Source organism: Mobula hypostoma, chromosome 3, assembly GCF_963921235.1.
Source record: "Mobula hypostoma chromosome 3, sMobHyp1.1, whole genome shotgun sequence".
Taxonomy (NCBI): Eukaryota; Metazoa; Chordata; class Chondrichthyes; order Myliobatiformes; family Myliobatidae; genus Mobula; species Mobula hypostoma.
In genome coordinates, this window is record NC_086099.1 from 67,143,124 (window position 1) to 67,166,498 (window position 23,375).

At 38.4% G+C, this 23,375-nt stretch overlaps 1 protein-coding gene across 4 annotated transcripts in view; it reads left to right on the plus strand.

Annotated features, from left to right (window-relative positions):
• atp8a1 (ATPase phospholipid transporting 8A1) overlaps positions 1 to 23,375 on the plus strand; it is a 358,923-nt gene that overhangs the window by 131,382 nt on the left and 204,166 nt on the right. For 3 of the 4 annotated variants that reach the window (XM_063043220.1, XM_063043221.1, XM_063043223.1), the window contains exons 8-16: positions 474 to 543; positions 2,850 to 2,977; positions 5,656 to 5,767; positions 7,635 to 7,800; positions 13,113 to 13,240; positions 14,133 to 14,210; positions 14,985 to 15,073; positions 17,074 to 17,118; positions 18,639 to 18,711. In XM_063043220.1, the coding sequence (XP_062899290.1) occupies positions 474 to 543; positions 2,850 to 2,977; positions 5,656 to 5,767; positions 7,635 to 7,800; positions 13,113 to 13,240; positions 14,133 to 14,210; positions 14,985 to 15,073; positions 17,074 to 17,118; positions 18,639 to 18,711 (889 nt within the window). The remainder of the gene's footprint in view (positions 1 to 473; positions 544 to 2,849; positions 2,978 to 5,655; positions 5,768 to 7,634; positions 7,801 to 13,112; positions 13,241 to 14,132; positions 14,211 to 14,984; positions 15,074 to 17,073; positions 17,119 to 18,638; positions 18,712 to 23,375) is intronic. The other variant, XM_063043222.1, reaches the window with a different exon arrangement.

Consider the following 23,375-nt stretch of genomic DNA (forward strand, 5'->3'; position numbering starts at 1 on the left):
TTTGGCATCTGCAGTACAATTTTTTTCTCATCTTTAGTGTATTCACTTAACCTTTTGTATAACCATTCCTCATGAATGCAGTGCATAAAAAAGTATTTATCCAAATTTGACATTTATATTCACCTTATAAATTATGTATTTGGTAATTACACAATAACATATTCTTGTATAAATAAATGTAAAATGCTGTTACCCAAAAAGGCGAATCAATGCATTGTCAATACTTGCATTTTATTCCACTTTTCAAGTCACTACAACTTTAAATGAATCGGGTTGCAAAATTTTATAATGGTTAGCGATGAGTTTGGTGAGAACTAAAGATGCATTTTTTATTGAAAATTCTTTATTAACTGGTGAATGCTGAATAATTTATCCTGCTAGAATTTATTTTTGTAATTGAAACCTGGGATTTACAAATTTTTCAAGTGCACATATTGTCTTTGTATAATAAATTTCATTCTTTTTCATGTTAGTGAACCACAAGCAATGTGTTATATTGAAACTTCTAATTTAGATGGAGAAACAAATCTTAAGATTCGTCAGGTAGGATTTACATCTTTATTGATTTGCTATATGTTATTGAAGAGCTTTAATTCACTAAATTGTATATTTATCTGGTGATCATTCAACCTAGGTGTAGAATGATCATGCTTTTAGTTTGATAGGGTGTTGTGTACTTGTGAGAATCAAAATAACTTTGAAGCTTTATGAATTTTGCTTGTAGTTGTAATAAGTACATTAAGCAGTAGGATTTGTATGCTGTTAAAATTTTTAATGAACTGAGTGCAGTCCCATCTGCTCTGGTGAACATAGGTTATAACTTCATTGACAAGAAGAATTAGAAATAATTAGTTCAGTTGTGGAAGCTAGACCAAACAACAAATAAGTCAATGTACAGAACTGGGAGAAGAGATGATGAGTACTTTCACTTCTCATTAATCAGCTTATTCTGTATCTGTTCTCAGCCCCTACATCAGTACGCATCATTAGAAAAATGCTGCTTTATCTTCTACCTTGCGTGGCATATTATAGTTGGCTTCAACCTCTTATATCGCATTCATTTCTCACCATCTTTGTTATGAATCCGCCCAATGTGATAGATTTTTAATAGACGTCAGCATTTTCAATATCTCTGCTCTTTCTGCCAGCAAAACAGGGCATTTTTACTTAGTTGGCTCTTACCAGTGATGTCATCTCTAACTGATAGGACAGACCATCCATAGAGACTTTGCAGCATAGAAACAATCCCTTCAGCCCACTGTGTCCATGCTAGCCATCAAGCACCTTCTACAATAAACCTGTCTTCCATCATTTTGTCCAAAGTCTATTGTCCATTTTGTCTGAATAATTTAGGAAGAAATAGGAACTTTCCATGCCAGAGTAAACAAGTAATATTTGAGTACTACAAATCATTTGTGCAGTAAAAGAATGATACTGGAACAGAAATATTATCCACCTAAAAAGGCAGACTATGTTCTCTTTTTTTTCTCCTGGGAGATGGACGGATTTCGAGAAGCCTTATAGAGATCTCAAGATTATGAAAGATTTTGAGGGATAGACTTGAGCGTGTCCTTGCTTGTGGTGGTCACTTGCAAGGGACCCATCTGTTGCTGTCTTGGTTTATTTCCATGAAACTGCTGACCATACAACTTATCCTGCTGCCATTTTATTTTTTGTTTCTTGGGCACTGACGCTCTTCATTAAATCTGCATTCGTCACTCCTACCCTCAAAACAAATCACTGACACTTGAGCAATTAGCCCAAGTACAGCATCCCTTTTATCTCAGGTGGTAAAATAGTTTTTCTTCTTCCAATTCCATGCCACCTTCTTTGAAATGTTTTAATCCTTTCAGTTATACTTCTGACCTTGCATGCTACTAAAATGGCTGCTGTGATACTCTGAAAATGGATCTTCTGCAAACCTATACCTCAAGTCCTCCTTCACCAATCTACTACTTTCACAGTGCATAATCACATCACCTTTTTCCAGCTCTTCTTGGGGGCCATCTAATTGAGTGGGACGGCATTGGATTTAAACTTGCCTCTGAAGTCAGCTAGAGAATTGCTTGCGATGGTTTCCATTCCCATTTCTGCATTGTTTTCTGTGGTACTGTCAAGGATCCATCCAAATCCATATGATGCCCCTTAATAACCAGAAGTACATGACCAGAAGTATTTGTTCCGCTAGCAGTGCCTTGTTATATCACTTTACAACTCTAAAAGCTTCTACGTACCCAGTTGTCAAACAGCTTGTCAGCAGAATTTACTCCATTTAGATCCATTTTCAGCTGTTAGCTCAATTCCGTAAGCATGGACTCTATCCCTCACCTTGGCAAGTATCTGAAAATGAAACCATTTGTGACAATAAGTAAAAATAATGACCAGCATCAAATAATGGGATTGCCATTTGTATACCAGCCAGACCTGAGGCACCAGTTGCAAAGTCATGTGCACTTGCTCCTTAGGACATCAGTGCTCTGGTATTGCTCTTAATGTTATCTCCTACAGCCAAGTGGAAGGTTAGTGGAACTTCAGCTCACGTTGGACTTTTGCATTTGCCACGGTGTGCATGGAGGTCTGAGGCTTGCTGAGTACTAAACAGCTCATTTTCCTTTGAAAACCACATATTGTATATCAGCTTCATTCTACACAGCTGAATTTTATCAACATAATGGGTGGTTAATTTTTAGAAATACATATTTCTAAGCATTTGATAGTGCAGTTTTACTTTGAAAATGCGCAAACTAATGGCGTCCAACTTACTTAAAGTGATACTTTAAAAAAGAATGGTTAAGCCATTACACAATATTATATATACAAATTGTGATTTTTCTCATTCCTTTCTCAAGGGTCTACCCCAGACAGCAGACATAAAAGATATTGAAAGTTTAATGAATTTTTCGGGCAAACTTGAGTGTGAGAGTCCCAACCGACACCTATATGATTTTGTTGGCAATCTTCAATTTGATGGAAAAAGGTAAAGTAGGTGGATGGGAAAAAGATGCATTAAAGCAGTGACAAATGTACTTTCCCTTTTGGGGAAAAAACCTGTGCAAATTTCATGAGATGATTGTTTTTAAATTCAGTCACCATAGAAGACCTGTATGATTTAATTAAAGAGTATTTTAATCTTGAAGTTTGTGCTATCTCAGTTTTAATCAACCATGATGATCATTCCTGAAGCATGGGTGGAATTTGGCATTAATTATTATTTAGTTATCAACATTATTTTCCCAGCAGTGCTGCGCAGTCTACTTTAGCAATTAACGTCTAAACATTTTACGGCTATGACTCCTATATTAACCCTGCTAATATTTCCTCTTGTCTGTATGGCCTTTTCATGATGATTAAAATTGTCTTTTTAATAATTTTGCTCAGCTTTACTCTAACTTCAGCATTAGAGCAAGATAGACCTTTGCATGTCTTCATAAAATGTGTAATTTCACAGATTCTATTCCACTAGATTATTTCACTGCACTTAAGGTTCTCTTGTGATACTCTTCTTTGAGCAGTATTTACAGAGGTAGGGTTGATTAATTGGAGTTCACTTTATCCATATTTGTAATTGCTGCTTCTAGTTTGTGAGGACCTGTGAGTCATTTGCAATTACGTTGCAAGGAAAATACCTCCTATTAACTAGGGAAATTAAAGAAAAAAAGCATATGAAGTGAATTGGCTTCCGAAGCAAGGCGCTTGGTTCACATCAATCTATTTTAAGTGGTATTTCTCTGATCCATGTTCATAGAATTGTATGCCACAGGGGATCTTTGAATGAACTATCCAATTAATCCTGCTTGCTTACTCTTTGCCTGCAGCCCTATAAATTTTAACAATCAAAAGAGAATAGAAGATGCACTTAAAGATTATTATCTTATCATTTTATTCCATTCTTGCAATGTATTCCAGACCATAAAGTGTTGAAATTGAAAAAAAATTCTTTGTCTCCTGTCTGATATTTTAGGAATTTCATGTATGTGCCTCATTGATAACCATCCTACCCTTGGGCACAGCTTTTTATCTGACTTGCTTTTCATAATTTTGAACCATTAAAATTTCCCCTTACTACCTCTGCTTTAAGGAGACCAGTCTCAGCGTCTCGGGGTTTTTGCATAACCAGAGTTCCTTGTTATTAGTGTAATTATCATAAATTTCATCTGCACCCTATCCAACGTATTGAACGCAAACAACAGGAATTCTGCAGATGCTGGAAATTCAAGCAACACACATCAAAGTTGCTGGTGAACGCAGCAGGCCAGGCAGCATCTGTAGGAAGAGGTGCAGTTGACGTTTCAGGCCAAGACCTGTCCTGACTAGTCCTGACGAAAGGTCTCGGCCTGAAATGTCGACTGCACCTCTTCCTACAGATGCTGCCTGGCCTGCTGCGTTCACCAGCAACTTTGATGTGTGTTGCAACGTATTGAACACTTCCTTAGGAATGGTGCGCAGAACTGGATGATGTGGTGTAATATTTTACTTCTCCTGTTCATAAAGTCCAAGAACCTGCTTCCTTTTATTAACTTACTCCGACACTGATAAGATTTGTGTGTTCAAGCACCTTAATCATACTAATCCTGCAACATTTAAGATCGTATCTTTTAATTTCTTTTGTCTCTTCTCATTATTTATTTTCACTTGGATCATGTCTCACATCTCTGCATTAATTTTCCTTGTCTGCATTTCTTCCATAATTTTATTATCCATACTGTTTGCTATTTTTCTAGTTTCATGTTGTTTATAGGCATGGCATTCCTTCGTGGTAGTACTCTTGGGTCCATGACCTTCTGACTTGGTCTCGTGTCCTCTTTAAGATATTTGAGCACATTTTTCAGTTTGACATTTTAACAAAAGTCAGTGCAGTACTGGGGTGGGGAGTGTGGAAGGTGGGCTGGCAGTGTGGTTATGATGATAAACTAAAGTACTATCTGACCTAGGTAGATGTAAAGTCTTCCATGACACAACTGTCAGTAAGGTGGTGCTCGGTGTGAGACTGGTTTCTTATAGTAAAGCAGTAAAAATAATTTAAAGTAGTTACAGGTGATTAACTTTGGAAATTGAATGTCCTGAAGGCTTGGATTTTTAATATCCAGAAACATTAATATGGAAATGCAGTTTTGATGTGACAATAAACATTCTTTTAGTCCACAGCTCTTGTAGTTAATGTATTGGACTCTATTGTTGGAGAATTATGAATTAAGATAGGTTCTCTGCATTAATAAGATTGGTGTTGGACTGTAGCATTTTCTGTCTGCTATAAAACATGGACATAAGTTTATGAATATTGTAGTTTTATTTGAATATAGTATGTTCATGAGCATTTTCTCTTTCAAGAATAATGGTATTAATACAAGTATATCAGACTTAAAATAATAATTCTCTAACATTTCATTCAAAAGCTACAAGAGCTGTGAACCAAAACATCTCTGTCAGCACATATTAATGCTTTAATCACGTTCAATGTTGCTGCATTTAAAAAAAAAGACAGTTGAATTTCAAGATATTCAATTAAGCCTCCTTGTTAAAAAGGAAAAAAAATCAGGTCAAGATGTTTCCCCATAGGTTCTATCTGTAGAAGTAGGCTAATGGTCTCATTGTGGTATTGTTGCTTGTATGTTATTCTCAGCTTACATTTACCATTCTGACTTATTTCTTTAACAGCACGTACCCCTTGGGCCAAGATCAAATTCTTCTGCGAGGCGCTCAATTAAGAAACACGCAGTGGGTTCATGGAATAGTAGTTTATACAGGACACGATACAAAGCTCATGCAGGTGTGTCTGTGCTATATATTGCCAAATTTTCATTTGAAAATTACCTTGGTTCATTTGGGTATGAATTGGTGGATTTCTTCTAAGTGGACGGATGAAAAATATTCTATCTCTGCAATCTTTATGTTGTGACCATGCCCAAAATGGATTGGATACCTGCCAGAATTCCTGAAGAACTGTGCAGGAATGATGCAAGGACATAGGACAGCGGGGGGAAATGGAAAAACTGTGACAAAGTTTGCTTGTCTCCTTTCTTCAATTTTGAAGAGTACTTGACCTCCACTTAAAACATTTCCAGCAAAGTTGAATTCTCTGGAAAATTTCCATTTCATCGTGGACTTTGAGTGCTCATGTCACTCCATAATAAATCCCTCTTAAAGAATGATTAACTGTACCGGCCTTGGTGTGTAAATGGCCCATTTCAAAATTTCCACACCCGATAAATGGAAGTTAAATGTTTAAAGGGAATTTAAATCAATCAATCACTCAATTATGTCTTTTTGGTCACACCATCTGATAATGCAGAAATGGTCATGTTGCAGACACAGGCATGCCTGAATGTTACATAGTGCTCAAGATGGTTTCCCAGGAATGAGAGTGCTAATGAAATCGGCATTAAAAACACTCATTAGAATGAGTTGCAATACTGATTGCTCTGCTACCCAATGTCACTCCTACAAGTTGTAATTTTCTTCAAAAATATTGAACTGAAAAATATTGACGACATTTTGTAATAAATTTTGTTCCATGAATCCTATGCCTCTGGAGAAGATTGAAAGAAATAATTTAAATTGGTCTGTAACAATTTCCTGCCACGTTACGAACTTAAGATGAAAAGATTTTAGGGTCATCACCTTCAAGAAAAGATATTTTAATGTTTTCTTATTTTCCATGTATATAATTTGTTAAAAGTTTGAGTGACAGGGTGAACCAACTCCCCAATGTTGTTAGAGATACTCACCTCATCTACAGTGGTGAATCAGCAATGTTTACAAATACTGAAATTAAAACAAAATGCTGGAAATGTTGAAAAGGTCAGGCAAAAACAGTTAACTTTTCAGGTTAGAATTGTATCTTGCCACTTTTATTACTTGGTCTATCGATTTATTCTAGCATTTGCAATTTCTATTTCAGTTTTTTGGCACCTGCAAAATTTTGTTTTCTGACATTTTCAAAAGTTGTTAATAGTTCATTTCTTTACTTGCAGTAGAGTGATCCTAAGATCATGAAGTGAGTGGGTATTCCTTCAACCTACTGACTGAATTAGGCTAGTTATGTCATATTCAAAGAATTTATTTTTAATCCTCCTATGGGTTTCCCATTTTGGACTCTGGAAAGATTCATTAGGCATTGTAGAAGTGGAAAGAATGCTTCATTTAAAAATAGTTAGCCAATCATAGCTACTGTATCTAATTATGAAGCCTTCATATTGTTCCACTATACTGTATCCTGACTTATTTTTCAAACCCTCAAGAAAAATCTTATATTTTAATCTATTTTTGATGTCTGAACTAAGTTTACAGCAGGTGTAATCAATTAAAACTGAAAGCTTGGTGAAGAGATGAGCATTATGCTTGGTTTTTGGCTTGAATTAATAGAACTTTTTAATATAAATTGTGGGACATCCCTTTGAATCCTAGTGTGTATGAAAGGTCAAAGAGGTGTTTTTAACAGTATGCAATTGACATTTCAGGTCAAGACCCTTCAGCAGTCCAGCTTGAAGGGTCTTGACCCAAAATGTCGATTGTACTTATTTCCATAGGTGCTGCCTGACCTGCTGAGTTCCTCCAGCATTTTGTGTGTGTTGCTTGGATTTCCAGCATCTGTAGCTTCTCTCTTGTTTGTTAATTGTGTGCAAATTTGTTTACAGAATACAACGCAAGCTCCACTGAAGTTGTCAAATGTGGAACACATCACAAATGTACAAATCCTCTTCTTATTTGGTATACTGCTCTTCATATCTTTGGTATGTGCCATTGGTTCCACAATTTGGAATAAAAGACACTCTGAAGGAGTCTGGTACCTTCACTTCAGTGGTAAGAATCTGAAGAAAAATACAAGATGCTTGACTATATTGAATATGATCCATAATAGACACTGCGGAAAATGTAGATTTTTGCTATCTGGTTGCTCACGGACCACCAACAAGGCTTTCAGTAACGCAACACTACAACTGTAATAGACAACTCTAAGCAATATTCTCATTAAAAAAGCAGGTAGAATGGGAGTGGAGGAATGCTCCCTCCAGTGATTTCTGTCACAGAAGGATAAAGTTGCAGTGTCCCTGTGATAAAGATTGACCACTTTCTAGTTTTTGTGACTCGCAGTGAAGAAATGAACTGGGCTGCATTTTACACATGATGGTGATGAAGCAAGACCTGTTAGCCTCCATCATTCTTCCAATGAAGGGGGAGGTTTCTTGCACTGATAGCCCACCAGGAGAGAAAAACTTGGACTACTGCAGTCTTGATTGTTTTGGTTGGGGTCTATGCAAACAGCCTAAAGAGATATCTTAAGAATGACAATAGGAAACTATCTAAGAACTAGACAGAATTTTTATTATTACTTCTTACAAAGTTTGGGCATTATTAGAACACAGAACAGTGCAGCACAGAACAAGGCCCTCTAGCCCATGATGTCTTCCGAACAAATTAAATTAGTAATCAAATGGCTAACTTAACTAGTCCCTTCTGCCTACATGATGTCCATATCCTCCCACTTCCCTTTCATTCATGTGCCTATCTAAACATCTCGTGAAAGTCCCTAATGTATCTGCCTCAACCACCTCCCAAGGTGGTGCATCCCATCACTCTCTGTGTAAAAAGAAAGAAAGAAGAAAAAAAAACTTGCACAGGGCCGGCTGGTGGTGCAATGACATCAGCGCCGGAGGTTCCCAGGTTCGAACCCAGCCGGGTCCGCTCCCGAGTACACTTTCCAACCATGCTGGGTTGAGTGTCGAGATCGCAGCTCGACCTCGTAAAATAAAAGGGAAAAATACTGCAAAATGTCTGTGTGAGGTGTGGTGCGCCATACAGTCTCTCTCTCTCTCGCTCTGTGCCTTGTAAAGGCATGAAAAATAAATCGCAGACACACGGACGCACGCACTCACAGACGCGCACACACACACACGCCAAAAAAGAAGAAAAAAACTTGCCCCTCGCATCTCTTTTGAACTTACTCTATCTCATCTTAAATGCATACCCTCTAGTAATAGATCATCTTAACCCTGGAAAAAGATGATGTCTGTCTACTCTATGCCTTTCATAATCTTACAAATGTTTATCAAATCTTCCCTCAGCTGCTGTCGCTCCGGAGAAAACAACCCAAATTTTACCAGCCTCTCATTATATATAGTATGTACCCCTGATTCCTGGTAAATCCTGATAAATCACTTCTGCATCCTCTCCAAAGCTTTGACATACTCTCTCTAACAGGGCAACCAGAACCGTATGCAATACTCCAGGTGCATTTTATAAAGCTGCAATATGACTATGACGTTTGAACTCAATGTCTTGACCAATAAAGGCAAATGTGTCATGTGTCTTGTTAACTAATCAACCTGTGTAACCATTTTCAAGGAGCTATGAACTTGGACCCTAAGATCCCTCTGCTCATCAGCAATATTAAGGGTCTTGCATTTGACCAACCAAGGCGCTATACTTCACATTTTGGCCAGATTAAACTCCATCTGTCATTTCTTTGCCCACTTCTGCAACTGATAAATATACAGCTGTATTCTTTGCCTGTCATCTACCCTTTCCACAACCTCTGTATTCTGTGGGCAAGCTAGTTCTGAATCTAAATGGCCAATTCAGCGTGCATCCGTTCTACCTTCATGAATCATCTTTGCAAATTGTCAAAAAAACTCACAAGTTAGGAAGACATGACTTGCCTGCACAAAGCTGTACTGGCTGTCCTTAATTGGGCCACGATTTTCCAAATGCTCGTAAATCTTACCCTGAAGAATTCTCTCCCTAATACTGATGTGAGACTCACTGGTTGTATTTTCCAGGATTATCCCTGGTTCCCTTCTTGAATAATGGAACAATATTGGCTACTCTGGGGCCTTGCCTATAACTGGAGAGGGCACAAAGGTATAGGTCAAGGCCCCAGCAATCTCTTCTTTTGCCTCCCTCAGTAACCTGGGATATGTCCCATTAGGCCCAGGGAACTTATCCAGATCAATGCTTTGTAAGAGACCCAACACTACCTCTCCTTTACCTCAAAATGCTCAAGCATATTAATACTCTCAGCACTGATCTCCTTGTCCTCTACATCATTTTCCTTGGTAAATACTACTGTAAAATACTCATTAAAAATCTCACTCACATCCTTTGCATCCAAGCAAATGTTCCCTGCTTTACCATTGAGTGTTCCCACCCTCTCCCTGGTTATCCTCTTGCTCTTGATTTATGTATACAATGCCTTGTGATTCTCTTTAAACGTAGTTGCCAAGGACTTTTTATGACCCCCTCCTTGACTTTCCTAATTCTCTTGAATTTTTTTCTGGCTTCTGTATAGTCCACAAGGTTTCTGTTTGATTTTCGCTTCCTAAGTTTTACATACTTTTTGTTTTCTTGTTGAGTAAATTCATCACCTCCCTTGTCATTCAAGGTCCTCTTACCTTGCTTTTCTTGTCCTTCTTTCTGTCTGGAACACACCTGTCCTCTATACTGTGCATCTGGTTTTTAAACACTCTCCACATGTCAGGTATGGACTTGCCCAAAAACAGCTTCCCCCAGTTAACTCTCCCGGTTCCACGCTAATGCTCTCGTAATTTATACTTCTCCAATTTAATACTCTCCCGCAAGGTCCATGCTTATCCTTGTCTGTAGCTATGTTAAAACTTAAGGAGTTGTGGTCACTGTTCTCTAACTGCTCACCCACTGAAAGGACAGTCACCTGGCCAAGCTCAGTACCCAACATCAGGTCTACTATAGACCCTCCTCTAGTTGGACTATCTATATATTGATGTAAGAAGCCCTCTTGGATGCACCTAACAAAGTCTGCTCATTAAGTCATTTGCATTCAGAGGGTCCCAGTTTATATTTGGGAAGTTAAACACTCCCATGACAACCATCCTAATGTTTTTACACCTTTCCTTAATCTGCCTGCGTGTCTATTCCTCAGTGTCTCAGTGTCTCTTGGGTGGTCTGTAGTACAATCCCATCAGAGTGATTGCACCCTTCCTATTTTTGAGTTCTACCCCTATACAGTAGAGTCAGTGTGCAAGTCTTCCATTATGTCCCCTCAGAGTGCAGCTGTGCTATTGTCTCTGATTAGTAGTGCAACATCCCCCCTCCTCCCCTCTTTTGCCTCCCTCTCTATCTTTTCTAAAACCTCAAAACCCTGGGACATTAAGCACCCATTCCTGTTCCTCTCTTGATTAAGTCTCTGTAATGGCCACAACATCATAGTCCCAAGTACTGATCCATGCTCTAAGTTCATTACCTTTACCCATAATAATCCTAGCATTAAAATATTTCAAACTATCCATCCCATCATATCTATTACTTTGGGCATGCCTGTTTTTACTGTCCTGATAGCTACCCTTCACTTTCTGACCTGGTTCTCTGGTTCCCATCCCCTTGCCAAACTAATTTAAACCCTTCCGTGCCAGGATACTGGTACCTCTCCAGTTCAGGTGCAACTAATCCCTCTTGTGTAGGTCACCGCTGCTGCAGAAGAGGTTCCAATGATCCAAAGGCCTAAAGCCCCGCCCCCCTTGCCCCCTATTCCTCAGCTACTCATTCATCTGTACTATCATCCCATTCTAGCCCTAACTAGCATATGGCCCTGGGAGTAATCCAGGACCCTGGGAGGTCCTGTTCTTCAACCTCTTTCCTAACTCCCTACACTTGCTGTGCAGAACCACCACGACCTCTGAATGCTTTGAATGCTCTGTCTCGGGACAGAGACAGAGTAGTTCATTTTTATCCATCCAGTTTGATTTGTGTTTTGTTTTGACTATACCTGCTGAAAAACTGACAAATGTCTCCATCCCCACTCGACAAGGGGACTGCCAGGACTGAGATCATCTTCTCATCCGCCCTCATTGACGTTTCTCCTTGTAATTTGTGCCTTTAGACCAGAGTATTAATGGTATCTATTTGCTGCACAGTGAGTAAGGATTGAGTTGGGGAAGCCTCTGCTCCTTCATCGATTACATTCAAACCCCAGAGTATTGTAAATTATTGGAATAGAGTATGGAGCTGGAAAAAGTTGTTTGAATAAGAGGACAACTGTTTTTTTTTCTCTTTCTTTCTTTCTTTTTTCTTTTTTAATCTTTTTATTAATTTTCACATTCATAAACATAATAACAATAGTGATACAAAGAGATTGGAATTACCTTATTGTTAATAAACATATACAAAAAAAAGACTACAAATAGTACAAGTGTAATAGACTTCCAAACCGTTGATATAGTTAATCATGGAGAAAAAAGAAATAAAAAGAAAAGGATATTGCAAAGAAAAACCCCAAAAAAACAGAAAAAAAAACTAAAAAAAAAAGAACTAATGACTAAACCCAAAAAAAAACAAACAGAACAAAACAGGGCTGAACCAATATATTAGATCGAATACATTCATTAATGTCGTCAGTTCCGCTCCTCTATTCATATATTCTAAGTTAATAAAAAGGATTCGGAAAAGGTCAAACTACATCATATGAAAATGTTGAATAAATGGCTTCCAAGTCTCTTCAAATTTAACCGAAGGATCAAAAATGACACTTCTGATTTTTTCTAAATTTAGACATGATATAGTTTGGGAAAACGGTTGAAATGTAGTGGGGGGGGGGGGGCGGTTGGTCTCTTTCCAGTTCAATAAAATGGATCTTCTGGCCATTAGTGTAACAAATGTGATCATCCGAAAAGCTGAAGAGGGTAAACTTTTTTTTGAATACTGGAACATTCAATTCTTGCCTCTGTTCACAGCCATTCTTCTCCATTGAAATAAACCTAGTCCAAGTCTTCTCTGGCATCGAGTCAGTAGGCTATTTGCTTGGTATAACTACAGGATAAATCACAGACATTTGTATTCCATTACTGAGCTCTCAGAAGTCGAGATTCAGAATGCACTCTACTTCTCAGAACTTATTAGCTGTATGGAATTTTGTGACTTCTGCATTCATACGCATTTCCCCAAAAGTCCTGAGCTGCCATGCAGTCGCAAAGATAACTAGCAGTTTTTCCATTTAACTGAAGTCTTTATTGAAACTAAAGAGGAAATAGCATTACATGTTTTATATGTTGTTAACCTGCAAAATTTGTGTGAATATCTTGGTATCTCACATAGCAGCTATACTTTTCAGCATGCAATTTCATGTGCTTAATTTTTTTTTGCAGAGAGTGGAGCTGCTTATTTTGGATTGAACTTTTTAACTTTCATCATCCTCTTTAATAACCTGATTCCAATTAGCCTCTTAGTAACACTGGAAGTTGTAAAGTTTATCCAAGCATTTTTCATTAATTGGGTAAGTGTAATATTTTAGTTTGCATTAGCGTGAGACTGAGAAAAGAAACAATATAAAATTTATCAAAGTTCTTCAAATTTAATGAGTGTTATGGTGCTTGTAACTGTTTATCCATTGCACCTTCTGCAGCATGTTTTGCATGAGTTGGAACATGACTCTTTACCGGTTTGCCTCTGCTCAAGTCCTTCCTCCATTCCAGCTGACTTCTCTGAGACTGGAGGGCTGTGATGTGCTCTGAGCATCATTTTCTGCCTGAAACTAAACTTATTTTGATGTTGATTTGGGGAGTTAGCCTGTTGTCTGATCGGTTAACTGACTGAGTGCGTATTTAAAAATTTGTTTAGAAACTGAAAGCTTGTGTTGAATATGCTATGATTATATGATTTTTTTAAATTGTGGTTGAGTCTTTGTATTTTAAGATATTCTTCAAAGTGAATATAGTTTATGTGGTAGCATAATTATTTTTTCTCCATTGGTGCATTTTTCATTTCTATTGATTTCCTGAGCAGCTGTTCAGCTGTTGCACTCTGGATTGCATGTGCTAATTAATGGTCATGAAGGCCCTGAAGAGTGGGAACTCGAGGATTAAACAAAGCTGATTAAAAGACTGAGAATGATTTCATTATGTGTAAAGTAGAGAGAAAACTCAACTTGTGAATTTGATAGTTTTGTAAAATTTTCAGTTTTTTGTGGAAATATTTTGAAAAATCTCCAACATCATTCAACTTCTGAGCAATTAGTTGGCAAGTTCCATGCAAAATAAGTAAGACAAAAGGCTGCATGCAATCACAGATTTCCTTATTACCAGTGTTGGTGAAATATTTGTTTTATAATTTATAATTAGAAATCAGTGCTATCAAGTCAGAATGTTTCATCTTCCATCCCTCTTTAGGATATTGATATGTTATATGAACCAACCAACACTCCTGCCATGGCGAGAACATCTAATTTAAATGAAGAACTGGGACAGGTAGTAGTTACTCTATTTTGAAAGCTACTTGCATTCAATGAAGCACTATGTTAATACAAGTCATTTTGGCATTATCCATTTCTTCTGTACCCCTACATAGCTCTTGACTCCTGTAACCACAGCGTGTTTTCAGCCAGCTTGTTATGGTTTTGATATTATTTCTCATAATTAAAAAAAGTTTGATCAGTACTTTGTGCTAGGCCCACCCATTCTCCAAGTTACTAATTCCACACCATACCATTACCACTAATTCTCAGCCACTGTCTAGAACTGAACCAGACTTCTTGTAACCTTGATGGACAATTTAACTACAAACCATGCTTCAATCTCAAGAAAATTTCCTGGCCTTTTCTTTTACATCAGTATAAATTCTGCTGTGGTCATCTTTGTTCTGTCACCTGCAGATTTAGCTACACAAATGTATCCCTGGCTGATCTTCCACTTGTCTAGCTTCTCACCATAAATCACCATAAATCCTGCTGCCCATATTGTGAACCAACTTACCCACTCATCCCATCTGCCCCTTGCAAATGGCTCATTTGAAATGCCCATCTGTGCATTCAAATGATCTTTTCTAAGCTTTAAACAACTGAGATCTCTGCAAATCCTCCTCAACCATTTGTACTAGCATTTATTTAATTCCTGAAAACTACATCATAAATTCTGAGCAATCGGGCTTTGTCATTCATGAAATTATGTCCATGTTCAGAATTAACTGAAGTAAAATTCAGCAATTTAACACCAGTGTATGAAATATCAATTTCCTTTTAACAGGTGAAATATATATTCTCAGATAAAACTGGAACTTTAACCTGTAATGTTATGGAGTTTAAGAAATGTACAGTAGCAGGAATTGCTTATGGGTAAGTATTTTTTCTAAATAACTTAGAAAAATTAGGTCAATTTTACATGAGCATGTTCTGATAGCCTGTGGATTAAAGACAAAAGGTTTTCTAAGGCAGAACCTTGTTGAAACATTTTTTGTGTAAATGTCAAATTAATATTTGTCATCTAACAAATGATAAACTTCACATCCTTCCGCCTCTCTCTCTTCAGTAACCTGCTACTGTCTATTAGAGCTTTTCACACAGGAGTGTTAGCAAGTACTGAAGTAACAGGCAGGATAGACAAAGTCAGTGGATATTATTTACTTGGATTTTCAGAAGGCCTTTGGCCTTCGACAAGTTGCCGTACAAGACACTGCTTAACAAGGTAAGAACCCATGGTGTTACAGGAAAGGTACTAGTCTGGATAGAAGATTGGCTGACTGGCAAGAGGCAAAGAGCAGGAATAAAGGAGGCCTTTTCTAGTTGACTAGTGGGTGTTCTGCAGGCATCTGTGTTGGCCCCATTTCTTTTCACAATATACAGTGTGCCAGTGATTTGGATGATGGAATTGATGGTTTTGTGGCCTGGTTTGGGGACAATACAAAGGTGAGTTGGGGTGCAGGTAGTGTTGAGGAAGCAGAGTGTCTGCAGAAGGACAGACAGTTTGGGAGAATAAGCAAAGATGTGGCAGATGGAATAAAATGTCGGGAAGTGTATGGTTGTGCACTTTGGTAGAAGGAAAAAAGGCATAGGGTATTCTCCAAACAGGGAGGAAATTCAAAATTCAGAGGTGCAAAGGGACTTGGGAGTCCTTGCGCAGGATTCTTTAAAGGTTAGTTTGCAGGTTGAGTCAGTGGTGAGGAAGGCAAATGCCATGTTAGCTTTCATTTCATGAGGACTAGAATATAAAAGCGAGGCTGTAATTCTGAGGCTTTATAGGCATTGGTCTGACCACACTATTATGAGCAGGTTTGGGCTTCTTATCTGAGAAAGGATTTGCTGGCATTGGGGAGTGTCCAGAGGTGGTTCACAAGAATGATTGAAGGAATAAAAGGGTTAATGTATGAGGAGCATTTGATGGCTCTGGGCCTGTACTTGCTTGAGTTTAGAAGAATGAGGGTAGGTAGTTTTTTGAAACCCATCAAATTTTGAAAGGCCTAGATAGAGTGGTGTGTTTCCTATAGTGGGTGAGCCTAGGACCAGAGGGTACAGCCTTAGAATAGAGGAACTTGGATTTAGAACAGACAAGAGGAAGAATTTATTTAGCCAGAGGGTGATGAATCTGTGGAATTTCATTGCGACAGACAGCTGTGGATGCTGTCATTAAGTATATTTAAAGTGGAGTTTGGTTATAGGGAGAAGGCAGGAGATGGGGTTGAGAGGGATAATAAAATCAGCCATGATGGAATGATGGAGCAGGTTCGATGAGCCGAATGGCCTAATGCTTCTCCTATGTGTTTTAGTCTTATGATAGGTTTCTTAATGGGTGCAGACATATCTGCCAGGTTCTGCTAGTGGATACAGAAAAAAATGTGCCAACATCACAAAACAGAGGATTGCACTTCAAAACACTGTGTTCTCGAACTTGGAGAGATTTATTCTCCACGTAGCTTGTGTTATTTATTGCTTTTTAACATTGCATGTTCCCATGAGTGGCTACTAACCTTGGCACATAAATCAAATAATAACCATTTCTGATAGGTCAGGTACATTTAAAAAGAAAAATTGCTGTTCATTATTTGGATTGTACTGGTTGTAAAAATCCACTGCCTATATGAGTGGAAATCTGGAATGCAGTCCAAAAATTCTCATTAAATGTTTCCCTTTATTTCTTATGTAAACTGATCTCTGTATTCTCAAATATATTTAGTCATATATTTACTGCTTTGTGATTTAGGTGTGAGCGCTTCATGCATTGTGAAATTTTTAACCTTCCTTTTAGATTAATATTTAAGATACTTGCTTGTGGGCTTCCTTGTTTTTCTCTCCTTTTGTGCTTTGTTCCTTATTCCTTTTACTTTTTCCATTTTCACTAGTCATTTTCCTGATCATGAGGATTTTAGATACTCTGAAGATTATGGGTAAGACTAGTTAGTTTTCTTTGCGTTAATAGAATTGTTAGGAATTTTAGTTATTAGTGTACAATAACCCATCCAAAGCATGTGAAAATCCTTGCTAACTTTCATGTTTCTTCTAATCATGATAGCATCCATCATCTAGCCTGCTAGATGGATGAAACTGTATATGTTCCATCGTAGGTTCTTATTTGAAAACATTGAAGTTCTTTTGAAAGCCAGCTCTGTGACTTGGACACTCTTCTGTCATTTCTGGTGTTAAATCAGTGTCACTGATCACCTTAGTGCTGCTTCTAGAAATTGCACAAAAGTACACTCTTTAAATATGAGGTTCATAAAGTAATGTCGGGTTTTCCGATGTAGCAAAGCTGAAACTGAATTATTACCTGGTGATGTGTTGTGAGTCCTCGCTAATTTCTGTACATAGCCCAACAGTGTGAACCTTTTACTTAGCTCTTGAAGGGCCATATGACAATGCAAGCAATTCTCCTCGAGCTATAGAGAAAAGTTGCCTCTGAATGAGTCAATACTTCATGAAGAGAGTGCCAGGATAGAGAGGCCTGGCAGATGGATGATAGTGCCTGCGGGAAGGCATTCATTGAGATCCACCGTGGTTACAGCCAAGCACTTCTGGCAAGGTTTCTAAGCACAGGAACATGGTCTCTGAATGTCTGGGAAAGCCTGCAAACTAGGTATATGCTCAATACCACTCTGTCTTCAGTCCATCGGAGCAGGAAAATTAAATGAACTTTTCAATTCTTGACTGTGGAGCTTGGATGGTTGCAAGGCAGCAATCAGCAGGAATCTTGTGTGTCATGTCAAAGATCTTCAGCAACAATCGAGAATGAGTCGAAGTTTAGGGAACTAAATATGATCTTGACATTCTCAAGCAAAGCAAACTCTGAGGACAGAGACTGCAGTGTAATTGTTAGTGCATTTACATAACCCTATTTTGGGAAAAAGTTGTCAATAAAACCTGAATTGTTTTAAAAGTAAAGGAGTGTCATTTTTCTGACCTGAGTCTGAAAAAAATCTAACACTGATGAGTGTCACAGTGCTGTTGATATCCTTTGGAGTAGCTGAGGAAAAAATATGCTCAGGAGAATGAAAAACAGACTGACAAATTTGCCACTGGGTGTTAGACACACAGAGTGACCCAAAAAGATTTTTTTTTCCCCAGGTTAACCTGATTTTCAACAGCCTTTAGTGGTTATTTTTTGTACAATTTAGACCTCTGGTGGGCCTTTACCGAAAAAATTCTTGGGTCGTTTCTAGCTAATGGTTCATTATATAGTATTGATTTTTTTTTGGGTAGTGAATTATTGTAGCCTTTGGAATAGTTATTCGTCAATAAAATCTTCTAGCAATTCAGTGCTTCCTGGCTAAAGATTTTACTTAAGTAATATTGCTTCCTGAGGACTTTCTATATTGCTATTTGAAATACATTTGCAGAACATTTATATTTTAAAAATGTCAAGATGATGTGGATGCACATTGAATATTTCCTATTTTCTTGTTCATTCAAGGCAAGCTGATTCATCAAATGGAGAAAGTACATTTCAAGATGTTTCTCTGCTGGAAAATCTTAAGGGCAATCATGTAAGTAATATATTATTGATTTTTATTTGCTTTCTTGAGATGAACTCAATGACTATTGTTACAGATTTTTAAATGAACTGCGAGATAACCTTATTGTAAAAGTACATTGATGTCTGAATTTCCTGCGCCACATGATGTACAAACCTTCCTCCTCATATTGAACTCCATGAACCTTGGTTAAATGTGAGAATAGTACCAGCTTTGTAATACCTTTGGCCTATGGTAACCTCCCTATTTGTATCAGTGCAAGTTGACTTGTGAAGGAGGAAGTAGCTACCATCAGTCAGAGGCTTAAGGTAGTAAGATTTCTGTACACGGTGCCAGATTCAGTTCTAATCAATTTATATCTCAGTGCTGTGCTCTTGTGCTTTTCATTGTTTCTTTCATTTAGATGTGTATAGACTAAAGCTGAAATAAATTAGAATTAAGCCCTTGATGCCACTGAGTATTTTTGTTACTCTGGGAGTGCAGTGAAACAATTAGAGGTTGACATTTTGGGGGGAAAAAGTCTTTAAACTATGATTTAATTATATTCCATAGTCATAACCTGATATTGGATCAATCCAACTTCCCCTAATGTCATTTAAAGTACAGATTGATTGTAACAAAGGTTATCTCAATAAAATTTGAAAATTAAACAATTTTAGCTCTATATCCCAATATAACAAGTTTGTGAAATCATATTTATAAAACTGGGTGTGGTTTTAAGCTTCATAATCTCAGCAGGATATTACTACTTGAGGAAGTATTTGGAGAAGGCTTATTGTATCAGGAACAGTTCTAATCTTTCGCTCTTTTCTCACTAAGACTGATGAATGTTATTAAATGGCCTCTTAATTACTAATCCAAGCCTCCAGATTCTCAAGTACATAGTACAATCACCCTCTGCTGTAGCATGTAGAACTATGGTTGTACATCAGAGCAAAATAAGACAGTGCCTTCTTGGTGGGATTTGAGTTCATGATTTGAGATAGGCATTAGTTCTGATATATCATGAAGTATTCATTCTGTGCTCAGACTGCAAAATCTTACATTAGCCGAAGTCTTATCATTTGGACAAAATAGAAATTCAACTTCACATTTAAGGAGAGGACTAAGAACACTTGGTGCTTTGGGGGTTAGTACAGTCAGTTCAACTGAAATACTAAAATGAAGTTGACTTAACAGATAAGTTTGGTGGTTGCCACCTGGTTATAATTTGCAATCATCCTTCCATAAAGACATTAAAAAGGAATAGGCAGGTGTAGTCATTTAGCTCTCACAGGTACTGCACCATTTAATAAGACAAAAGCTGATCATTTGCCTCCACCAGGTTCTTCCATTCCCTTTTATTTTGAAATCTATTCATCACTGTCTTAACTCAGTGACTGAACCTCTAGAGCTTTCTCAGGTAGAAAATTCCAGCTGTTCACTAATCTGAGTAAAGAAACTTTGTTCTAGGCTCTCTGTCATGAATGTCCAATTCCCTTAATTTGAGACAGTGACTTCTTGACCTCATTCATGGAAACCATCACCTCTAATAGGTCTTGACAGGGATGGTGTAAAATTTTGTTTTCTTGACATCCACTATCCTAGCAATCAGTCTGGTGAACCTTTACTGTTGTCAGTCTATCCAAACTGGATATAGAGACAAGACCTTTGTACCGTCCAGATGTGGCCTCACCCTGCCCTGTCCAGTAATTGGATCAAGATGGGCAACCCCACTCCTGGTGCAGCAAAGGCCGATATACTGTTTGCTTTCCGAGGGTGAACCCACAGAAAGCATCCGGCCCAGATGGAGTACTTGGCTGAGTATTAAAGACCTGTGCTTGATCAACTGTCTGGAGTCTTCACCAATATATTTAACCTCTCACTTCAGTATGAGGTACCCACCTGCTTCAAGCAGTCTTCAGTTATACTAGTGCCAAAAAAGAACATGATAACTTACCTTATTGATCATCATCCAGTAGAACTGTCTTATATCCACTGTGATGAGTGCTTTGAGAGATTGGTGATAAAACATATAAACTCCTGCCTGAAAAATGACTTGGATCTGCTCCAATATGACTACTGTCACAACAGATCAACAAAAGATGCCATTTCATTGACTTTTCACTCAACCCTGGAGCACTTAGACAGCAAAGGTGCATACATCAGGACGTTCTTTATTGACTACAGCTCAACATTGGATACCATCATCCACACAAAAATAATCAATTAGCTTCAAGACCTTGGCCTCAATCATCCTTGTGCAAGTGGATCTTCGATTTCCCCACTTGCAGACCCCTGTCAGGTTAGATCAGCAACAGCATCTGCTCCACAATTTCCCTCAGTGCAGATGCTCCAAAACTCTGCGTGCTTAGCCCCCTGCTCTACTCGCTTTATCTTATGATTGCGAGGGTAAGCACAGCTCCAATGCCATATTTAAGTGGTGGCGATTCAGCATATAGTATTGAAAATTTGGCTGAGTGGTTCCCCATCAACCTCTCACTCAATATCAGCAAGACCAAAGAGCTGATTTACGAGGAGGAAAGTTGAAATCCATGAGCCAGACTTCTGGTCAAGATGGCACCTGTGTACAGCACTCCTTTGTTCGACATCTTCCGGATGGATCATGGAACCATCTTTTTCTCTTTTTATGTCTTTTATGTTTGTTTCTCATCTTGGATGTGACTCTGGAATTGTTGGAGACCATGTTTTGCAGCTTGGAGATCGTTTGGGTGCTTCAGTGCTCTGCAGTCTCTGAGATTCTGGGAGGCAGAGGCAGCGTGAGCCAACGTGAGTGCAGAGGGTGAGCGCTGGCTGCCTGTCTTTTGATCACTCTGCTACGCTACCAGAGTGGGGGGACCCTGCCGCTGCGGAGAGTGTTGCCAAGGTTTTATTAGCATTTTGGATGCAGACTTGGATTATTAAATCTTTTTTTCAGTCTTGTAGTTTTTATATTCTGTGTTTTTTTTCACCTGATCTTCTTGGGATTTTTTTGTGTGGGAAGGGGGATTTGGGGGCCAATGTGCCTGATCCATCTTTGTGTATTTTTTGGCGAGGAGGTGGTATTTGGGGGTTAATGATTGTGCTATCTTTCTTTGTTTTTCTTTCTTGGTTTCATGGCTACCCAGAGAATTGAAGAGTTTCAGAGTTTTATACTTTGATAATAAAATGAACCTTTGAACAGTCCTCATTGGGAGATCAGAGGTGGAGAGGGTAAACAACTTCACATTCCAGTGTTATTCCAATGGTCTGTCTTGGGCCCTGCAAGTAAATGCAATTATGAAGAGAGCACGGCAGTGCTTTTACTTCCTTAGAAGTTTGCGCAGATTCAGCACGGCATCTAAAACTTTGACAAACTTCTGTAGATATGTTGTGGAGAGTATAGTTACTGGTTGCATCATGGTATGGTATGGAAACATCAATGCCCTTGAACAGAAAATCCTACAAAAAAATAATGGATACGGCCCATTCCATCATGGAAAAATCCTCCCCACCATTGAGTAAATAGCATCCAACGCCAAAGACCTCTCATCACCCAGCACGTACTCTCTTTTCACTGCTGCCATCATCCAGGAGCCTCAGGACCTGCACTACCATGTTCAGGAACAGTATTACCCCCTCAATCATCAGGCTCTTGAACCTGAGGGGACAACTTCACTTAACTTCAGTTGTCCCATCACTGAACTGCTTCCACAACCTATGGACTCACTTACAAGGAGCTGCCTTCTCGTGTTCTTGATATTTATTGCTTATTTATTTATTGTGTATTCGCACAGTTTGTCATTTTTTGCACACTGGTAGCGTCTGTCCTGTGGGCTGCAGTCTTTTATTGATGTTATTGTTTTTCTTGGAGTTATTTCCTTTGCCCGCAAGAAACTGAATGTCAGGGATAGATGTGATAACAAATATGTACCCTGATAATAAATTTACTTTGAAATTGTTTTCTGAATTGACTAGTTTCACTGAAAGTTAACATGCGGTTAGTGATGTGCAAGGACATGAAAGCCCCTCTTAAAGCCGCTATAATTTAATCTGTCACCTTTTAAAGAAGTACTCTATGGTTCGATGCTTTTCTATCTAAGTGGGGAGATTTACTATTTCCCCACAGTATATTCCATCTATCCTGTCTTCCATTCAGTTGCTTAAACAGTCAATCTATCCCAAGAAATTGTGTCCGCAGAGTTCACAATGGCGCATAACTTTGTATCATCAGCAATTCTGGACAATGAAGATGCATACATCAGGGTGCTCTTCATTGACAACAGCTAAGCATTCAACACTATCACTCCCTTAAAACTAATCATTAAGTTCCTAGAGCTTGGCCTCAATACCTCCATGTGCAACTGGTTCCTAGATTTCCACACATGTGGATCCCAGACTCTGATTCTGAACCCAGGACTCGTAGATGACGACCCTGGTTGAGGCTCCAAGCTCCAGGCCTTGCTGATGACAGGACCCCGAAAACTAGTCTAGAACTCCAGTTGGCCCACGCTGCTGGGCTATGAATGTGGAGCAGAGGCTTAGGCTTAGACTTAGACACTGACCTTTCCTTCCCCACCTCCAACATCCCTGCCTGTAACACCTAAACTGACTCGTAACTCCCCTCTTTGTTCCCAAAACCATCCCTACAAACCTAAAAGACATCTAAAAAATAACTAAATCGGATTCTCAACCTCAAGGGAGCTATAGCCCTTGTG